At 45.6% G+C, this 18191-nt stretch overlaps 1 protein-coding gene across 7 annotated transcripts in view; it reads left to right on the forward strand.

Moving 5' to 3' along the window:
• Positions 1 to 18191, forward strand: part of SFMBT2 (Scm like with four mbt domains 2) — a 563685-nt gene that overhangs the window by 458893 nt on the left and 86601 nt on the right. For all 7 annotated transcript variants that reach the window (XM_029615682.1, XM_029615688.1, XM_029615685.1 and 4 more), the window contains one exon: positions 7654 to 7793. In XM_029615682.1, coding sequence (XP_029471542.1) covers positions 7654 to 7793 — 140 coding nt within the window. The remainder of the gene's footprint in view (positions 1 to 7653; positions 7794 to 18191) is intronic.

Here is an 18191-nt window from a genome sequence, read left to right on the forward strand (position 1 = left end):
ACACGTAGTTTTTAGCCTTCACAAACCAATCTGATCTTCAAACACACATTACCTCTGTAATTTGTGTCTGAAGATCAGGTGGTTATGCAAATAAAATGTGTGTGTATTTTAAGTCATCTCCAATGGAAGTATAAAGTATACAGATTGACTACACACATACATTTTGGAAACAACTTATGCACAGTTGTTTCTGGGAATGTAATTTGGTCAAAGGAAAGTCTCCTTTTACTGATGCTAAAAGTATGTGCATTGTAAAACTACACATCTGCTTTTAGCCAGCTGAAAAACCACAGGCAGATTCAGCCATTCTGCCTACATAATCGCCAATTTTATATAATAACATAGTAATGACGGCAGAAAAGGACCAAATGGCCCATCCCATGGTAGCATCTGCCATATCATGCAGGTTACCCCTATGTTTCTCTTAAGGGTAGCAATTGCCACTCCGTGCAGTTATCCCCAAGCCTTATGATAACCTATAAAAATTTACTGCTAGCAATATTTTTACTGGGTGATGAGTCTTATGTTAGGTTCCATATTAGGTGCTACTACCCAAGAAAGAGATCTAGGCGTCATAGTGGATAACACATTGAAATCGTCGGTTCAGTGTGCTGTGGCAGTCAAAAAAGCAAACAGAATGTTGGGAACTATTAGAAAGGGAATGGTGAATAAAACGGAAAATGTCATAATGCCTCTGTATCGCTCCATGGTGAGACTGCACCTTGAATATTGTGTACAATTCTGGTCGCCGCATCTCAAAAAAGATATAATTGCGATGGAGAAGGTACAGAGAAGGGCTACCAAAATGATAAAAGGAATGGAACAGCTCCCCTATGAGGAAAGACTAAAGAGGTTAGGACTTTTCAGCTTGGAGAAGAGACGGCTGAGGGGGGATATGATAGAAGTGTTTAAAATCATGAGAGGTCTAGAACGGGTAGATGTGAATCGGTTTTTTACTCTTTCGGATAATAGAAGGACTAGGGGGCACTCCATGAAGTTAGCATGTGGCACATTTATGACTAATCGGAGAAAGTTCTTTTTCACTCAACGCACAATTAAACTCTGGAATTTGTTGCCAGAGGATGTGGTTAGTGCAGTTAGTATAGCTGTGTTTAAAAAAGAATTGGATAAGTTCTTGGAGGAGAAGTCCATTACCTGCTATTAAGTTCACTTAGAGAATAGCCACCTCCATTAGCAATGGTAACACAGAATAGACTTAGTTTTTGGGTACTTGCCAGGTTCTTATGGCCTGGATTGGCCACTGTTGGAAACAGGATGCTGGGCTTGATGGACCCTTGGTCTGACCCAGTATGGCATGTTCTTATGTTCTTCTTAATTTCACACAGTGCTGCTTGATGTGCTTTACTTATGGACTTGTTGACCGTAAAAACAGTCCTGTGTGTTTTCTCTCATGTCTGCGCATCAGTACTCCAGACTGTAAAAGACAGGGCTCAAGTTGGTTGTCTGTGAATCCAATTCCTTGTTCCGACCGCCATCCCCCACCCCCATCAAAGCAATGTTGCAGTTGCATCAAAAGCATCAAGTCTTATTGGGTAAGGGTAGTAATCCCCTGTGCCTTTGGTTAAGGGTAGTAACTGCTGTTCTGTGCCTGTTACTCCCATGCTGATCAGTTCCCCAGACCATAAAAGATAGGGCCTCAGTTGCTATCTGAATCCGATTCCCCTTTTCCTTCTGCTGTTGAAGCAGAGAGCAATGTTGGAGTTCCATCAAAAGCATCAAGGCTTATTGTTTAAGGGTAGAAACCGCCGCACCAGCAAGTTACCCCCATGTACCCTTTTCTTCATTTCCATCCTCTAGCCTATAAGGATTCAAGTGTTTTTCCCATGCCCCTTTGAATTGTTTGATGGTTTTCATCTTCACCACCTCCTCCAGAAGTCATTCCAGGCATCCACTAACCCTCTCTGTGAAGAAATATTTCCTGATATTGATTCTGAGTCATGCTCCCTGGAATTTCATTTCATGACTCCTGGTTCTACTGATTTCTTTTCAGTGGAAAAGGTTTGAAGTTCATGCATCATTAAATCCTTTCAGGTATCTGAAGGTCTATATCATATTTCCCCTGTACCTCCTCTCTTCCAGGATATATATATTTGAATCCTTCAATTTGTCCTCATAAGTCTTTTGATATTGACCCCACACCATTTTGGTCGCCCTTCTCTGGACCGCCTCAATCCTCTCTCTTTCCTTTTTGAGATATGGATTCCAGAACTGAATACAGTACTCCAAGTGAGACCTCACCAAGGACCTGTACAAGGGCATTATCACCTCCTTTTTCTTACTGGTTTTTCCTCTCTCTGTGCAGCCCAGCATTTTTCTGGCTTTAGCTATCGCCTTGTCATATTGCTTTGCTGCCTTCAGATCACTAGACACTATCACCCCAAGATCCCACTCTTGGTCCATGCATATCAGCCTTTTCCCCCGCCTCCATCACATACAACTCTTTTGAATTGCCGCATCCCAGATGCATGACTCTGAATTTCTTGGCATTGAATCCCAGCTGCCAAATCTTCGACCACTCTTTAAGCTTTCGTAAATCACTTTTCATTCTCGCTACTCCTTCAGGCGTAGTTTCCAATTAAACCTCTGAAATTTATCTTGGTATTTTTAAAAGCAGCAGTGAGCATCCATACTTGTACAGGATAAATCACCTGCTAAGTATGATCTGAGGATGGATGTTTATAGTATTCTATCAATCTTTTTTTTAAACACTTATTCAAAAATAAATTCAAAAACCTTTTAATAAAGAATAATGAAAATACCAAGACAAACCCAAGACAAACAAATATAAACACAAAAACACAAACAACAGAATAAGGGCCGGATTTTGAAAAGGTTACGCTCGCCGGGCCTATTTTCAAAAGGACCAGCGGCGTGCATAAAGCCCCGGGTCGCATGTAAGTCCCGGGGCTTGCAAAAAGGGGCGGGAAGGGGGCGGGGTCAGCGGCTCCTTTTGCCGCTGTCAGAGATTGTGTGCCGGCAATTGGCCGGTGCGCGCAACTTGCAACTGTACGGAAGCAGGCGCAAAAGGTAAAACAATTTTTTGGGGGGGGGGGTTAGAGTAGGGCGGGGGGGTTAGAGTAGGGCGGGGGGGAAGGTCAGGTTAAGGGGAAGGGAATGGGTGAAGGCTGCGCGGCTCGGCACGCACAAGGTGCACAATTGTGCACCCTCTTGCGCGCGCCGACCCCAGATTTTATAACCTGCACGCGCAAGTTATAAAATCGGGTATACATGTGCGCGCGCCAGGTAGCACACACAAGTAAGCCTGTGCGCAACTTTTAAAATTGAATTGTGACCCAACTTATTTTGTGATCTGCAGATTTAATGGGCCGTGTCCATATTTCAGCAGATTATATTGCTCACATTGGAGGTTCTTTAAAGACTGTAATTTGTTTTTTCATATTTTGTGATTGGAAATCTCCCCTGAAAAAGCTGTAATTAACGAAACATGTTGGAAGGGTTTGTGTTTGTGTACATGGAAATTTTGAGTTAAACCTTTTTTGTTGTTTGTGATTTTGTGTTTATATTTTTTGTCCTGGGTTTAGATGTGGGTGATGTATATGTCTCTGTAGGTAGTATATTTATGATTATATTTTTACACTGTATTTTCATTATTCTTTATTAAAAGTTTTTTGTATTTTGGATTGGTGTTTATATTTTGTAATGTATCATTTTGTATTACTGATGTTTTGGATGATATATTTTTGCCACTCTCTAGTATTTAAGTAATCTTTAGTTTAAAGCAAACCAAGATTACTTGTTTTGGTTTCTGCTAACCTCATGGTTAATAAGAAGGGCACAATTTTAATCCTGTTTGCATTTGCTTTTTAATGAAAAAGCACAGATGGGTGTTTATGGAATCGCTTTCTCACTTATTTCATCACCAAGATCAGGATGGGAAGTGATACAATTGTTACATAGAAAGATGAGAAGAACAAAGCATATAGCACACATGCCAAGACCCTCACATTACATGGGAGTCCTTCCATGTAGGGGTTTGTTTTTTTTATTTATGCAGTTTTACAATATTATTCAGGAAAAAGAAAAATACAAAATACAGATATCTCATATCTATTAAGTATCTTAACATTAACTGTATTTAAACAGTATTTATTTTATTTATTTACTTCTTTTTACTATACCGATGTTCAGGACATAATAGTCCTATCACACCAGTTTACATCGAACACAGGGTAAACAGCGAGTCATAGGAAAGTTACATAAAACAGGGAAATAAATACAGGATAACTTAGTAACAGAAAATTCCAAGAAGCAAAGAAATTAAAGACATAGAAATGAATAAATAAACATAACTTAACTCAGGTACTTAACTATAATCGTGAGGCAGGTAGGGTCTGGGGGGGTAAGGGGGGTGGCGGAGGGTATAAGGGGGCTGAGGGGGGTATAGAGAGAGGGAAGGGAGGATGACTAATAAACAGAGGTGGAGGAGGAACGGCATATTGAGCACAAAGGAGATGAAGGTCGAAGGAAGACGCATAGAGATAGCAGTTTTGTAGATTAGGGAAAGGCTTGTGTGAGAAGCCAAGTCTTCAATTTTTTCCTAAAGTGATCAGGCATTGTTCTTGGCGTAGCTCCGTAGGTAATGTGTTCCACTGAGAAGGTCCAGCAGTAGAGAATGCACGTTTCCGAATGGAGGGGTGACGTGTGGCTTTGCGGGGGGGGGACGTATAGGGTCCCTTTGTAGGCCGTTCTGATGGGTCTCATGGAGGAGTGGAATTGTAGTGGAATTTTTAACTGGAGTGAGGACTGATTGTGGGATAGTTTTGTGTATAATAGTTAGGGACTTATGCAGGATTCTGAAATTGATGGGAAGCCAGTGCAGATTCTTGAGGATGGGTGTGATGTGGTCACTTCTATTGGAGTTGGTTAGGATCCTTGCGGCATCTGCAAAGGTTTGGTGGTGGAAGCGGGGAGGCCCAGGAGTAAAGAATTACAGTAGTCAATTTTTGAGAATAGGATGGCTTGAAGAACCGAGCGGAAATCTTGAAAGTGAAGGAGAGGTCGGAGCCTTTTCAGAGTTTGTAGTTTAAAGAAACAATCTTTTGTGGTGTTATTGATGAATTTTTTGCAGTTCGGTTTTGGAGGTGTTGAGGACTAGATTGAGGCTGGAGAGGAGCAGGTTGATGGATTAAGGCAGCTGTTCCAGAAATTCAGAGTCTTGGCGATGGGTTCTGTAATAGGTATAAGTATCTGTACATCGTCAGCATAAATGAAATGTGTTAATTTAAGATTTGTGAGCAGCTGGCAAAGGGGTAGGAGATATATGTTAAGAAGAGTGGGTGAAAGTGATGATCCTTGCGGAACTCCGTGAGAGGCGCTGATTGGGAGGGATTCTTTATTATTTATTCTGACCTTGTAGTTCCTGTTACTGAGGAAAGACTTGAACCAACTGAGGGCGATGCCCGAGATGCCAATGTCGGCCAAGCGGTTGATGAGGATGGAATGATTTACAGTATCAAAGGCGGCCGAGATGTCGAACAAAGCCAATAGGTAGGATTGTCCTTTGTCTAGGCCCATTAGGATGCTGTCTGTGAGTGAGATTAGGAGGGATTCGGTGTTTAAGTATTTACGAAATCCGAACTGTGAAGGGTAGAGAATCTTATGATCGTCTAGATAGTCCGAAAGTTGGTTGTTGACCAGTTTCTCCATTAGCTTGGCGATGAACGGAAGGTTGGCGATGGGATGGAAGTTGTAGGGGTCTGCAGGGTCAAGGTTGGGTTTTTTTAATAGTGGTTTGAGGGTGCTCTGAGAATATGAATCTGCAGCAGTGTGTTTAGAGTACAGCTGGTGGTTGTTCATTTTCACATCTCATGCAAAGTGCACAATCAAGTTAACCAGTATAGCTAGGAATGAGACTGCATGATTAGTCTTCAGGTAAGTGCTACACAGGTATTAGTCAATGAGTGTTTCATTTTACTTATAAATAGCACCTACAGAATAGAATTTAGAAAGAATCTATCAATAGCGTATACAGGGCAATTTTCAGCTACCCTTGTTGCTGCAAAGGGTATGATTGCTTTTGTACCTTTGAAGATTGCCTACAAGGTAGCCAATTACAAAAGTACATGTGGACTTTGCAGCTGCCATATCTATGAATGGCATCAAGGGGCAAAGCACCATGCCTTGTTCATAGTGGGGCAGATTTTATAACCTGCGCACGCGGCCTACATTTGTGCTCGCTACCTGGCGCGCACAAATGTACGCTCGATTTTATAACATGCACGCGCAGCTGCGCGCATGTTATAAAATCCGGGGTCAGCGCATGCAAGGGGGTGCACACTTGTGCGCCTTGCGCGCACCGAGCCCTAGGGGAGCCCCGATGGCCTTCCCCGTTCCCTCCGTGGCCTCGGAGGGAACTTTCCTTCTGCTCCCCCCCAACCTTCCCCTCCCTTACCCTATCTAACCCACCCCCCAGCCCTACCTAAATCCCCCACCCTAAATCCCCCCCACCTTTATTTCAGGAGTTGCGGCTGCCGGCGTGCCATCCCCCAGCACAGCCGCTGTGCCGGTGGACTCGGGACCGCCCCCGGACCGGCGCCCCACCACATGGTCACGCCCCTTCCCCTCCCCTTTTTCAAAGCCCCGGGACATACGCACGTCCCGGGGCTTGCGCGCGTCGCAGAGCCTATGCAAAATAAGCTCGGCGCATGCAGGAACAGGTTTTCGGGGTTACGCATGCAAGTTACGTGCGTAACCCTTTGAAAATCTGCCCCAGTGAGTAACCGGACATAATTATTAACAATATATTCAGCATTAAAATAATAATTACACTCAACTAAAAATATAGCATTTATTGTAAGTTAACGACATATCACAGCTTAGTAAATTTCCCTATAAATTGGTACCTGAGGTCCGAGATTATTAGTGGGAGAGGCAAGATTTAAACCCTGGTTCTCAGCCTACCTCTCACGCCTCCACGCCACCAAAACTGATAAGGCTGTAAAATGTTAAAATATTAAATTAGCAGAACTTGTTTTGGTTCTGTGATATTGTAATAAGCTTACTGATTATTTAGAAACTAGTTTTGGATGCAAGTTTGGACTTTTCTTACTTTTGGCCTATTGTCTGAAGTGCTAAACTGTACTTGGGCCCAGATTTCCCGCTAGACAGTGCAGGTAACTACTGAGGGAGACGGGGATGAAAGGGCAGTTTTCTCCTCTGTTTCAGCAGTACGTTCTTCTCAGCACTGTTCAGCCTGAGCAGCAGCATCCCGTCTTAAAGGGACAGAATGGGCGGGAGGTATTAGGAGCACTGTGCCTTTAATGGGAAGGCTTCTTCGGGACACTTGAGAGGGAGAGCTGCTTTGTGGAGTAAGAGGTGTCCCTTTCACCGTGGTGCTTCCTTACATTGGGGGGACAGGACCCCCTGGTCCATGCATTCTTGAAGGGGAAAGTTTCCCTTGTGCCTACAGATACGAAAGAGGTAAATCCAGCTCTTAGTATATCTAAAAAGAGGCAGGAGACTAGAGATGAAAGCCAAAGTGTGTTAAACATCTTGTCCTTATCAGATAGAAGCTTTGATTGCTCTCACTGTTTGTTTTGCCAGCATGAACCTAAAAATAGAAATCTTTGGTGAGAATGATGCGCCCCTGATAATATTGCTCTTCTGTTCTAGATACCACCAATGGGAAGTACTGCTGCCCCCAGCTCTTCATCAACCATCGCTGTTTCTCAGGTCCATATTTAAACAAAGGAAGAATCGCAGAGCTACCTCAGTCAGTGGGGCCTGGCAAATGTGTCCTGGTTCTCAAAGAGGTAAGAGACCTTTAATCTAATAATCTTGTAGAGTATCTGACATTGTTTTTATATTGTAATATATTTTATTTATATTCTCCCTTTTGAGATTCTTCAGAGGATTACATTCAGGTACTGTAGCTATTTATTGCATTCATGAAGCATTTCTTTATCAAGCAAAAACTTAATTTTGTAATGTTTTTCCCAATTTTTTGTTGAAGACAGCATTCAGGTAGGGCCTCAGTAAAGGTCTTGTTTTCACAGAAAATGAACTTGCTTACCAGAAACAGCGTTCTCCCAGGACAAAGGTTCACCAGTCACACAAAACTGTTCTCCCCTCATTCAAAGCTGTGGCACAGCATGGCTATTCAGTATTTATTTATTCCTTTTTGTATACCGGTATTCTGGAATAATCATATTGGTTCACAACAGCATAATAAACATTATTTAACACATACATAAATAGCATCAAAGGTAAAACTAAGTACATAAAAATTATATCCATAAAAAAGGAATAAAAATCAGTATAACACTCATAAAAATAAAACAAAACAAAACAGGCCTTCTCCTCACCTCAAGTACAGGTCCATAGCCCCTGATCCACTACTCGTGATGTCACTGGTGCAGTGTCTGGGAGGCAAACCTCCAAGAATGCCTTCACTTGTAAATTGCTACCAGTCTGCATCACTCCCTTCAGTGGCTGCAGCAAGTTGCCTGACTGTGAATTGTGTACCCTTTTTAACTTTTGACACAGTATCTGTACAAAATATTAAAACTGGCTTAAAATTCTAGTGTGTAATCCCATGGATTGTATGGTACTGTACTTTTGTGCCTCAGCTCCTTTGTGTCTCCTTGCTCAATAGCTTACACCAACAAAATTGTGACAAAATAGGACACAGGAAAAGCTTATAAAGTTTCAAAAGGCAATCAAATCTATTTGATGCCCTTTTCATATTTTTATTAGTACAATGATGCCACTTGCAGAGAAACAGCAGTTAAGAACATAAGATTTGCCATACTGAGTCCATCAAGCTTAATATCCTGTTTCCAACAGTGGCCAATCCAGGTCACAGGTACCTGGAAAGATCCCAAACAATAAATAGCTCCCATGCTACTATTGTGCAGTGGTAAGTGGTGGTCATTCCCTATGGCTACTTGCTTACCAACAGTTTATTCACTTCTCCTCCAGGAATTTTTCCAAATATTTTTTAAACCTAGCTATGCTAAGTGCTTTAACCAAAACTGGATTTAAGATTTGGACACCCTTAGGCAGGATTGGAGAGTGGGAGGTGGGAGACCCTGGAGATCAGATTTTGGGTAAAGTCCTTCTACCTCCACCCCTCTCCAGAATCCCAGTGCCATAGCAGTGCCCCCTTGAAGTGGATTGCTGGAGCAGACTCCTTGGCACAGTTGCACTTCTTTATGACCTGGGTATTGGCTTCTTCAAAATTTGGTGCTCTAGGCAATTGCCTATGTTGCCTATGCCTAAATCCAAGTCTGGCATTAACCACATCTTCCGATAATGAATTTCAAGCTTAATTCTTCGTTGAGTGAAAAAAATGTCTCCAGTTTGTTTTGCATGTGTTACTAATTTCATGGAGTACCCCCTAGACTTTGTATTTTTTAAGAGGAAATAGCAGATTCACATTTACCTGTTTTATTGCACCATACTTTTCTGGGCAGTGAGGAAAATTAAAAAGCCAAATTATTCAAAACAACTGGAACCAAGTTTTTTGACAGTTTGTTTTGCCACACATGCACACGGTAAGAGGTGTTTGCCTCAAGCATGTACTCTTAGAGCCTGGCTGACCATTCTCGCTTTTTAAATTTAATCCAGCAGTTTCCTTCTGCTCCGTTGAGCTTTCAGCTCAATTGGTACCAGGGCTGGGATCTTGGCACCATGAATCTCCATTTCCTTCTGTTTTATATGACCCCCATCAATGTTTCTAGTCTGTTCATTGCATCGACAGACCTCAGCTGGAGGCCATGCTCAAGGGCTCCTTCTGGAACCCTGAAATCATTGGTCCTAAATCCGACCACTAGGTGCCATCCTGGAGCTTTGAATGTTGCTTTCGCTCCAGCTTGGAAAGTGGAGGACCTGACTTGGGGATCAAACCCAGGTCTTCCTATAATTCTGTAGAAAGGCTGCCTCTCAATGGGAATGTTGTGTTCCAGCTACTACTTGGGACTTTCTAACACACAACCTTAATCACTCGTGTTCTGTTACATATTCACTTGCCTGCTCCCTCTCATTCACACGTGCTCAGTCACACAAACATGGTTTCTTTCTCATATTCTCTCACACACTCCCTCACTCGCACACATGCTCTTACACATTCCCTGCCAATCACTCTTCGTCCTCTCTGGAACGGCAAATGGCAGCAGCAGTTTTCTCGTTCAGCCTGCGCAGTAGGGTGATGCCTCCTGATCTTCTTTCTTCAGCACTGCTCCACCTCCTGCCTTTTTCTCCTCTCTTTCGCTTTGTGTAGTCAACACTGCTCTATCAAGCCAACACTGCAGTCTGCTCCTGCTGCAGTGATTGCATCTCCTCCTCCAGCCCCAAAGGGAGAGAAAAGGAGTTGCAGTGTCATGCCACCCCAAAAACTGAGGTGCTCTAGGGAAGTCAGAACTACAAGTCTATTGCCTCAAATACAAACCGAGGCCCCTGTTTACTAAGTATTTTTCCCATGGACACAGAACCGGAGAAAACCTTTAGTAAATAGCCCCCTAAGATTGTAAGCCCTTTGGGGATAAGGAAAATACCTACAGTACATGAATGAATTCTGCTGTGAGCCATCACAAAAGCAGAATATAAAAAAAAAAGAATCTCTGCATGCAATGAGGTAAAACCGGGACTGCATCAATTGTCCTGAAAATCTGGAGCCAGTTGGTAACCGTTAGGAAAGGAGACTAAAATGACAATAGATTTCTGAAAATGCATCTCTGTCAGAAAGGATAAAACTATAGAATAAACATAATAATTATTTTAATTTATATTGGGCCCTCTATACTAAACATTTCCTATAGCTCTTGTGAGGTCGATATTCAGAGGGTTTGTCTGTGTAACATAGAATGGGACAGCAGATAAAGATGACATGGCCCATCCAGGCTGCCCAGCCACGTCTCCTGCTTGGCTTTCCTTCTCTCCCTCAGATATCCTTCGTTTGTCTCATGTTTTCTCGAATTCTGATATGGTCCTTGTCTCCACCTCCATGGGGAGGCTGTTCAGTGCATCCACCACACTATCCTTAGATTATTCCTGAGTCTACTCCCAGTCATGCTCATCCCATGACCCCTCATTCCGGAGCCTCCTTTCTGTTGAAAGAGACCTGCCTCCTGTGAATTTATTTCTTGAAGGTATTTAAATGTCTGTCATTTTAGTAGCTGCTCTCTGAACTGTGTGGTCTCCAGAACGGTACACAGTAATTCAAATGAGGTCTCATCAGAGACTTATACAGAGGCAATATCGCTTCCTTTTTCTGCTGGTATTCCTCTCCCTCTGCACCCAAACATCCTTCTGGCTCTTGCTGATGCCTTATATACCTGTTTGACCACCTTAAGATCATCAGATGTGATCACTCTCAGATCCCAATCTTGTTTTGTACACAAGAGAAACTCCACCCCTAGGTTGTATTTTACAACCCAAATGCATGACCTTGTATTTTTTAGCATTAAGTCTTAGCTCCCAGACTCTCTATCGTTGCTCAAACTTCACTAGATCCCACCTTGTGTTCTCCACAGTTTAATTGTTTTCGATACATTTTTTGTCTGCACGTTTCTATATGATCATTTTATTCTGTGTTTGGTGGTGTTCTGCATGTGTGTCAAAGGTGAGGCATTCTGCTAGATTGTAGTTTCTGTGTAAGGATCTATAACTGCCTGATTTGTTCTGTTTTCCTAATAGGAGGTATATTGGTGTTTTAGGGCCTGGTATAATATTTTCAGTGTTGCCTTTTCATAGGTAGGATTGTCACTCTTTAACTGCTGGCAGTTAGTGCTGTTTTGGTATGAGACATTTACTATATTGTAATTCAGTTTACTCTTGGCTTTCTGAGTGGTCAAGCCCACACCCAATATGCATTATAATAGGCCTATGCCATGTGGGTTCCAAGTATTTTTTTTGTTTGTTTTTTGCAGGGTTTTCTGGTTGGCATCACAGCAGAGCGTGTAAATATAAAATACATGTTGTGATATTTGTACCTCAAAAACTGTACTTTGAATGTCCTTTTCCATACAAAAACTGTTATTATAAATTCATAATTTTTAATTGTGTATGTGTGTGGGAAGGAGGGGGCAAGGCTGTAAGGTTTGCCTAGGGCACCCAATACCCTTGCACCAGCCCTAGCTGCACTGGCTCCATGTGGGAAAGCAGGACTCCATTTAGAGCTGTGCTGCTTTGAGTTAGTGGCTCTCCCCAGCCTCGGCCAGGGTTTAAATTTTCTTTTTCTCACAGGACGAGCAGGATGGTAGTCCTCACATATGGGTGACATCATCAGGATGGAGCCCAATCACAGAACACTTTTGTCAAAGTTTCTAGAACTTTGACTGGCACCTACTGGGCATGCCCAGCATGGCACCAACCCTACATCCAGCAAGGGTCCCCCTTCAGTCTCTTTTTTTCCGCTCAGCAGTAGCCACATGGGTTAAGGAGCTCTCTAGAGATTCCTGACAGGAGTTTTCCTCACGGAACGTATTTCCAAAATTTCAAAAAAATTCTACCCCATAGGGGTCCCCCTATCGATTCCGTAGTCCGCGGTCGTAAGGTAAGGCTTTTCCCTCATTTGCGGTCGATTCCCGTCAAGTTTTCCTTTCGGGGCCTACCAGCCATCGACCGCACCACAGCTAAATTTTTGTCAAAGCCATGGCATCGGGTTTTCGTCGGTGCCCCAATTGTCCTCTGACAGTGTCTATCACAGACCCACATAGGGTCTGTGTGTTGTGTTTGGGGTCAGACCATGACGCCTTAACTTGCACCAAATGTGCCCAAATGACACCGAAGTGCCGTAAGGCCTGCTCAGAGAAGATGGAGTTCCTTTTTCAGGCAAAGCCACCGACTCTGTCGAGCACTTCGACATTGTCTGAGCCGGTGCCATCGACCTCTCGCCAGCAGCGGGACACCGGTGCTGTCCACCTGGCACCAACAACTCCGAAGGCATCGACTTCTTCCTCTTTGGCTCTGGAGAAGGACCGAGGAGAACATCATGAAAAGCGTTGACACCGTCATCGGAAGGCTCAGTCCGCTGATCCAGAGCCACCAACGAAGAAATCCTGTCCAGAGAAGGCCCCATCCTCCTCTGCGACTGGGTCACCAAGGCGTTCCCCATCTTCATTGGCGCCGGGAGCCGTGACTCCACTTTCACCGGTGGACCCTCTGGCTACACCAGTGCTGCCTCCTACTCCGGAGCTGGGGTTCCACGCCCCAGGCTTCCGCGAGGAATTTGATAAGATGATCCAAGAGGCTATCAGAAAGGCACTGCAGGGCTTCCAGCCTCCATCGACGCCGGCACCAATACCAGCCCCAGTCGCCGACCCGATTCCCACGGCGCTCACACCGCTACTCGGCAGGCTGGATGCGTTGATCGGTGCCCTTCCACCGGTGGAACCGAGGATACCAGTATTTGTCACAGGGCAAGCAGGATGGTAGTCCTCACACATGGGTGACATCATCAGGTTGGAGTCCAATCACGGAACACTTTTGTCAAAGTTTCTAGAACTTTGACTGGCACCTACTGGGCATGCCCAGCATGGCAATAACCCTGCATCCAGCAGGGGTCCACCTTCAGTCTCTTTTTTTCCTCGCAGCAGTAGCCACGCGGGTTAAGGAGCTTTCCAGATATTCCTGACAGGAATTTCCTCACGGAACTTTTTAAAAAAAATTTCAAACAATTTTTACCCTATAGGAGTCCCCCTATCGATTCCGCAGCCATAAGAGTAAGGCTTTACCCTCATTTGCGGTCGATTCCCGTCGAGTTTTCCTTTCGGGGCCTACCGGCCATCGACCACACCACGGCTAAATTTTTGTCGAAGCCATGGCGTTGGATTTTCGTCGATGCCCCGATTGTTCTCGGACAATGTCCATCACAGACCCGCATAGGGTTTGTGTATTGTGTTTGGGGTTGGACCATGACATCTTAACCTGCACCAAATGTGCCCAAATGATGCCGAAGGGCCGTAAGGCACGTTCTGATAAAATGGAGTTCCTCTTTCAGGCAAAGCCGCCGACTCCATCGAGCGCTTCAACATCGTCCAAGCCGGTGCCATCGACTTCTCGTCAACAGCAGGACACCAGTGCTGCCCTTCCGGCACTGGCTACTCCAAAGGTGTCGATCTCTTCCTCTTCAGCCCCGGAAAAGGAGATCATCGAGAAAAGCGTTGGCACCAGCATTGAAAGGCTCAGTCCAGGCAAGCCCTCAGCATCTGCGTCGACAGAGCCACTGAAGAAGAAATCCCGTCCAGAGAAAGCCCCATCCTCCTCTGCAGCCGGATCACTGAGGCATTCCCCACCTTCATTGGTACCAGGATCCGCGATTTCACTTCCACTGGTGGACCCTCCGGCTATGCCTGTGCTGCTTCCTACTCCGGAAGTGGTGTTACCTGCCCCAGGCTTCCGCAAGGAATTGGATCGGATGATCCAAGAGGCCATAGGAATATCACTACAGGGCTTCCAACCTCCATTGGCGCCAGCACCGAGACCAGCGCCGGTCACCGACCCGATCCCCACGGTGTTCCTCGGCAGGCTGGATGCATTGATCTGTGCACTTCCACCAGCAGACCCAAGGATACCGGTGTTTCCAAAGCCTTCTACCCTGATACAATTATCATCGGAAGAAGACAATGCACCGAGACCAGAACCCATACCCAGGCCATCTGGACTTCTACCACCGACTCGCCCATCGATGTAACAGGTTCCATCGATGCCTACTTTACCATCGATGCCACTATCGATGCAGTCGGTGCCGCCATCTATGCCATCAGTGCCTCCTCCGGTGCCATCAATGCCTAGGCCTGATCCTTCAGGATTAACACCATTTCTTCCCTCTGGTGATCCTATAGGAGCTGGTGATCAGCCTTATGATCCTTGGACCGATAACTCTTCTCAGGATTCGGATGATCTGCCTTCAGAGCCCTCTCCCCCTGAGGAAAGACGACACTCTTCTCCAGAGGACCTGTCCTTTATTAATTTCATAAAGGAAATGTCTGAAACAATTCCATTTCAGCTTCAGAAAGAAGAGGATTCGAGGCACAAGATGCTGGAAGTACTCCAGTTTGTAGATGCACCTACGTAAATCATGTCTATTCCTATTCATGAAGTCCTTATTGACCTGCTAAAGAGGAATTGGGAGCATCCAGGCTCAGTACCACCTGTCAACCGAAAGACGGATGCCACTTACCTTGTTTAGACAGCCCTTGGGTTTCAATAACCACAGCTGGATCACCATTCTGTAGTCATGGAATCAGCCCAGAAGAAGGCACGCCGTTCTAAACCTCATTCCTCCATACCCCCAGGGAAAGAACAGAGGCCCCTGGATGCGTTTGGCAGATGTCTTCCATGGCTCAATGCTCATCTCTCGCATTGCTTCCTACCAGTTATACATGACCCAGTATAACAGAGACCTTTTTAAGAAGATCCAGGATTTCTCTGAATTTTTACCCGAGCAATTCCAGGATCAACTCAGTGCTCTGGCTCAGAAAGGCTTAGATGCTGGCAAGCATGAGGTCTGCGCTGCCGATGACATTTTTGACACTGCCTCTAGAGTGTCAGCAGCGGGGATTAGTGCAAGAAGGTGGACCTGGCTAAAGTCCTCTGACCAGAGGTACAGGACCGGTTAGCTGACCTGCCCTGCACTGGAGATAATCTCTTTGGAGACAATATCCAAGAAACAGTAGCACAGCTGAAGGACCACCATGAGACACTGCGCCAGCTTTCATCGGTACCTTCTTATTTCCCGTCCACTTCTAAGAGGACATTCCGAAGGGACTCTAAGCGGCCGTCTTTCAAGCCACGGAGATATTATCCTCCTGCTACTTGAGGTCATCCTTCCATGCCTTACCAGAAGGGTCAGTCCAGACAAGCCAGACCTCAGAACATCCAGCCAGCCCCTCAATCAGGCCAGCTGCGGGGTTTTGACTCCTCGCTGGAGAGCATAAGCCAACCTCCTCTACCGTCCGTACCAGTCGGCAGTCGACTGTGCCACTTCACCAACATTTGGCACACGATCACTTCAGACCAGTTGGTACTAGCTATAGTGTCTCAAGGTTACCACCTCAACTTCCTGACTATACCGGCAGACTCCCCTCCACGGCTGACGTGGAGATCATCTGACCATACCTCTCAACTGGAGGAGGAGGTTTCCGTCCGTCCTCAAATCCCGTGCAATAGAACCAGTGCCCCTCTCCCAATAGGGGCAGGGGTTCTATTCTCTGTACTTCTCATCCCCAAAAAGTCAGGGGGCATTTGTCCAATCCTGGACCTCCGTGCCTTGAACAGGTATCTGCAAAAAGAAAAATTCTGAATGGTAACCCTGGGTTCCCTATTTCCTCTACTGCAAAGAGAAGATTGGTTTTGCTCTCTAGATCTTCAGGATGCGTACGCACACATTGCCATCACTCCATCTCACCGAAAATTCCTTCGGTTCCTAGTCTGCCCCAGGCACTTCCAGTACCAGGTGCTGCCATTCGACCTGGCATCCGCACCTCGAATCTTCACCAAGTGCCTTGAGGTGGTCGCTGCCTACTTGAGGGATCAAGGGGTCGATGACTACCCTTATCTCGACGATTGGTTGATAAGGGCTCTGACCCACAAACACTAGAATCCTTACGTCTAACTCTCAATACACTTCTGTCTCTCAGGTTTCTAGTCAACTTTGCCAAGGCCAAACTAGTTCCGTCTCAAACCCTATCCTTCATAGGGGCAGATTTGAACACCTTACAGTCAAAGGCCTTCCTCCCTCAGGATCGAGTTCACACTTTCGCGTCCCTGGCACAATGCCTCCAGACTCAAGATTACTCGACGACTCGTCGTTTCCTAATCTTGTTAGGTCATATGGCATCATCAGTGCATGTCACTCCCATGGCCTGCCTAGCCATGAGAGTGACACAGTGACCTTGCGATCCCAGTGGGCTCAGGTTTATCATCCAATGTCCACCATTGTCCACGTTACCAAACAGCTCCACCTGTCACTGGCCTGGTGGATGCAACACTGCAATCTCCTTCACGGCCTTCCTTTTCAGGCCCCAGAACCTCAGATTATCTTAACGACAGATGCCTCCAACTTAGGGTGGGGTGCTCATGTCGACGACCTGCAGACTCAGGGAACCTGGTCTCCAGAGGAAGCCAAACATCAGATAAATTTCCTGGAGCTTCGGGCGATCAGGTATGCCCTAAGAGTTTTTCAGGATTGCCTCTCAAACAAAGTTATCCTGATTTAGACCGACAACCAGGTGGCGATGTGGTACGTCAACAAGCAAGGGGGAACAGGCTCCTACCTTCTGTGTCAGGAAGCTGCACAGATATGGGCGTGGGCTCTTTCCCCACTCAATGTACCTCAGAGCAACCTACTTGACGAGCGTGGACAATATTCTTGCAGACAAGTTGAGTCGGACCTTTCATCCGCACGAATGGTCTCTCAACCCCACGGTAGCGGACACAATCTTCCAACGTTGGGGTTATCCACAAATAGACCTCTTTGTGTCCATCCACAACCGCAAAGTAGGGAATTTCTGCTCGCTCACTCGCAGTCGCCATTCACAGCCGAGGGACACCTTCGCCCCCTCGTGGTCCAGCGGTCTCCTTTACGCGTACCCTCCACTTCCACTCATATCCAAGACTCTCGTGAAGTTCCGAAGGGACAAGGGATTAATGATTCTCATAGCCCTTATTGGCCACGCTATCTGGTTCCCAATCCTCCATGACCTATCGGTTCGCCAGCACATCCCTTTGGGGGAGGATCCGCTTCTGATAACTCAGAACGACAGGTGCCTTCGCCACCCCAACCTCCGGGCCCACTCCCTGACGGCCTGGATGTTGAAAGGTTAATACTATAACCCCATAACCTTTCGGAGTCGGTGTCTCAAGTCCTGGTAGCTTCACGAAAACCTTCCACAAGACGCTCTTATCGTTCTAAGTGGAAAAGATTTACAGTCTGGTGCCCGTCCATGTCCGTCGACTCTTTCACTTGTTCCACTGCCAAATTTCTGGACTATCTCTGGCATCTGTCAGAGTCAGGCCTGAAAACTTCTTCTATAAGAGTGCATGTCAGTGTGGTAGACGCTTTCCACAATGACGTGGGAGATGTCTCTATTTCGACACAACCCTTAGTCACACTCTTCATGAGAGGTTTGCTTCACCTGAAACCTCCGTTGCGCCCCCCCAGCCCCCGCTTGGGACCTTAACGTGGTCTTAGTACGGCTCATGAAACC

The sequence above is a fragment of the Rhinatrema bivittatum genome, chromosome 9, assembly GCF_901001135.1.
Source record: "Rhinatrema bivittatum chromosome 9, aRhiBiv1.1, whole genome shotgun sequence".
Lineage (NCBI taxonomy): Eukaryota > Metazoa > Chordata > Amphibia > Gymnophiona > Rhinatrematidae > Rhinatrema > Rhinatrema bivittatum.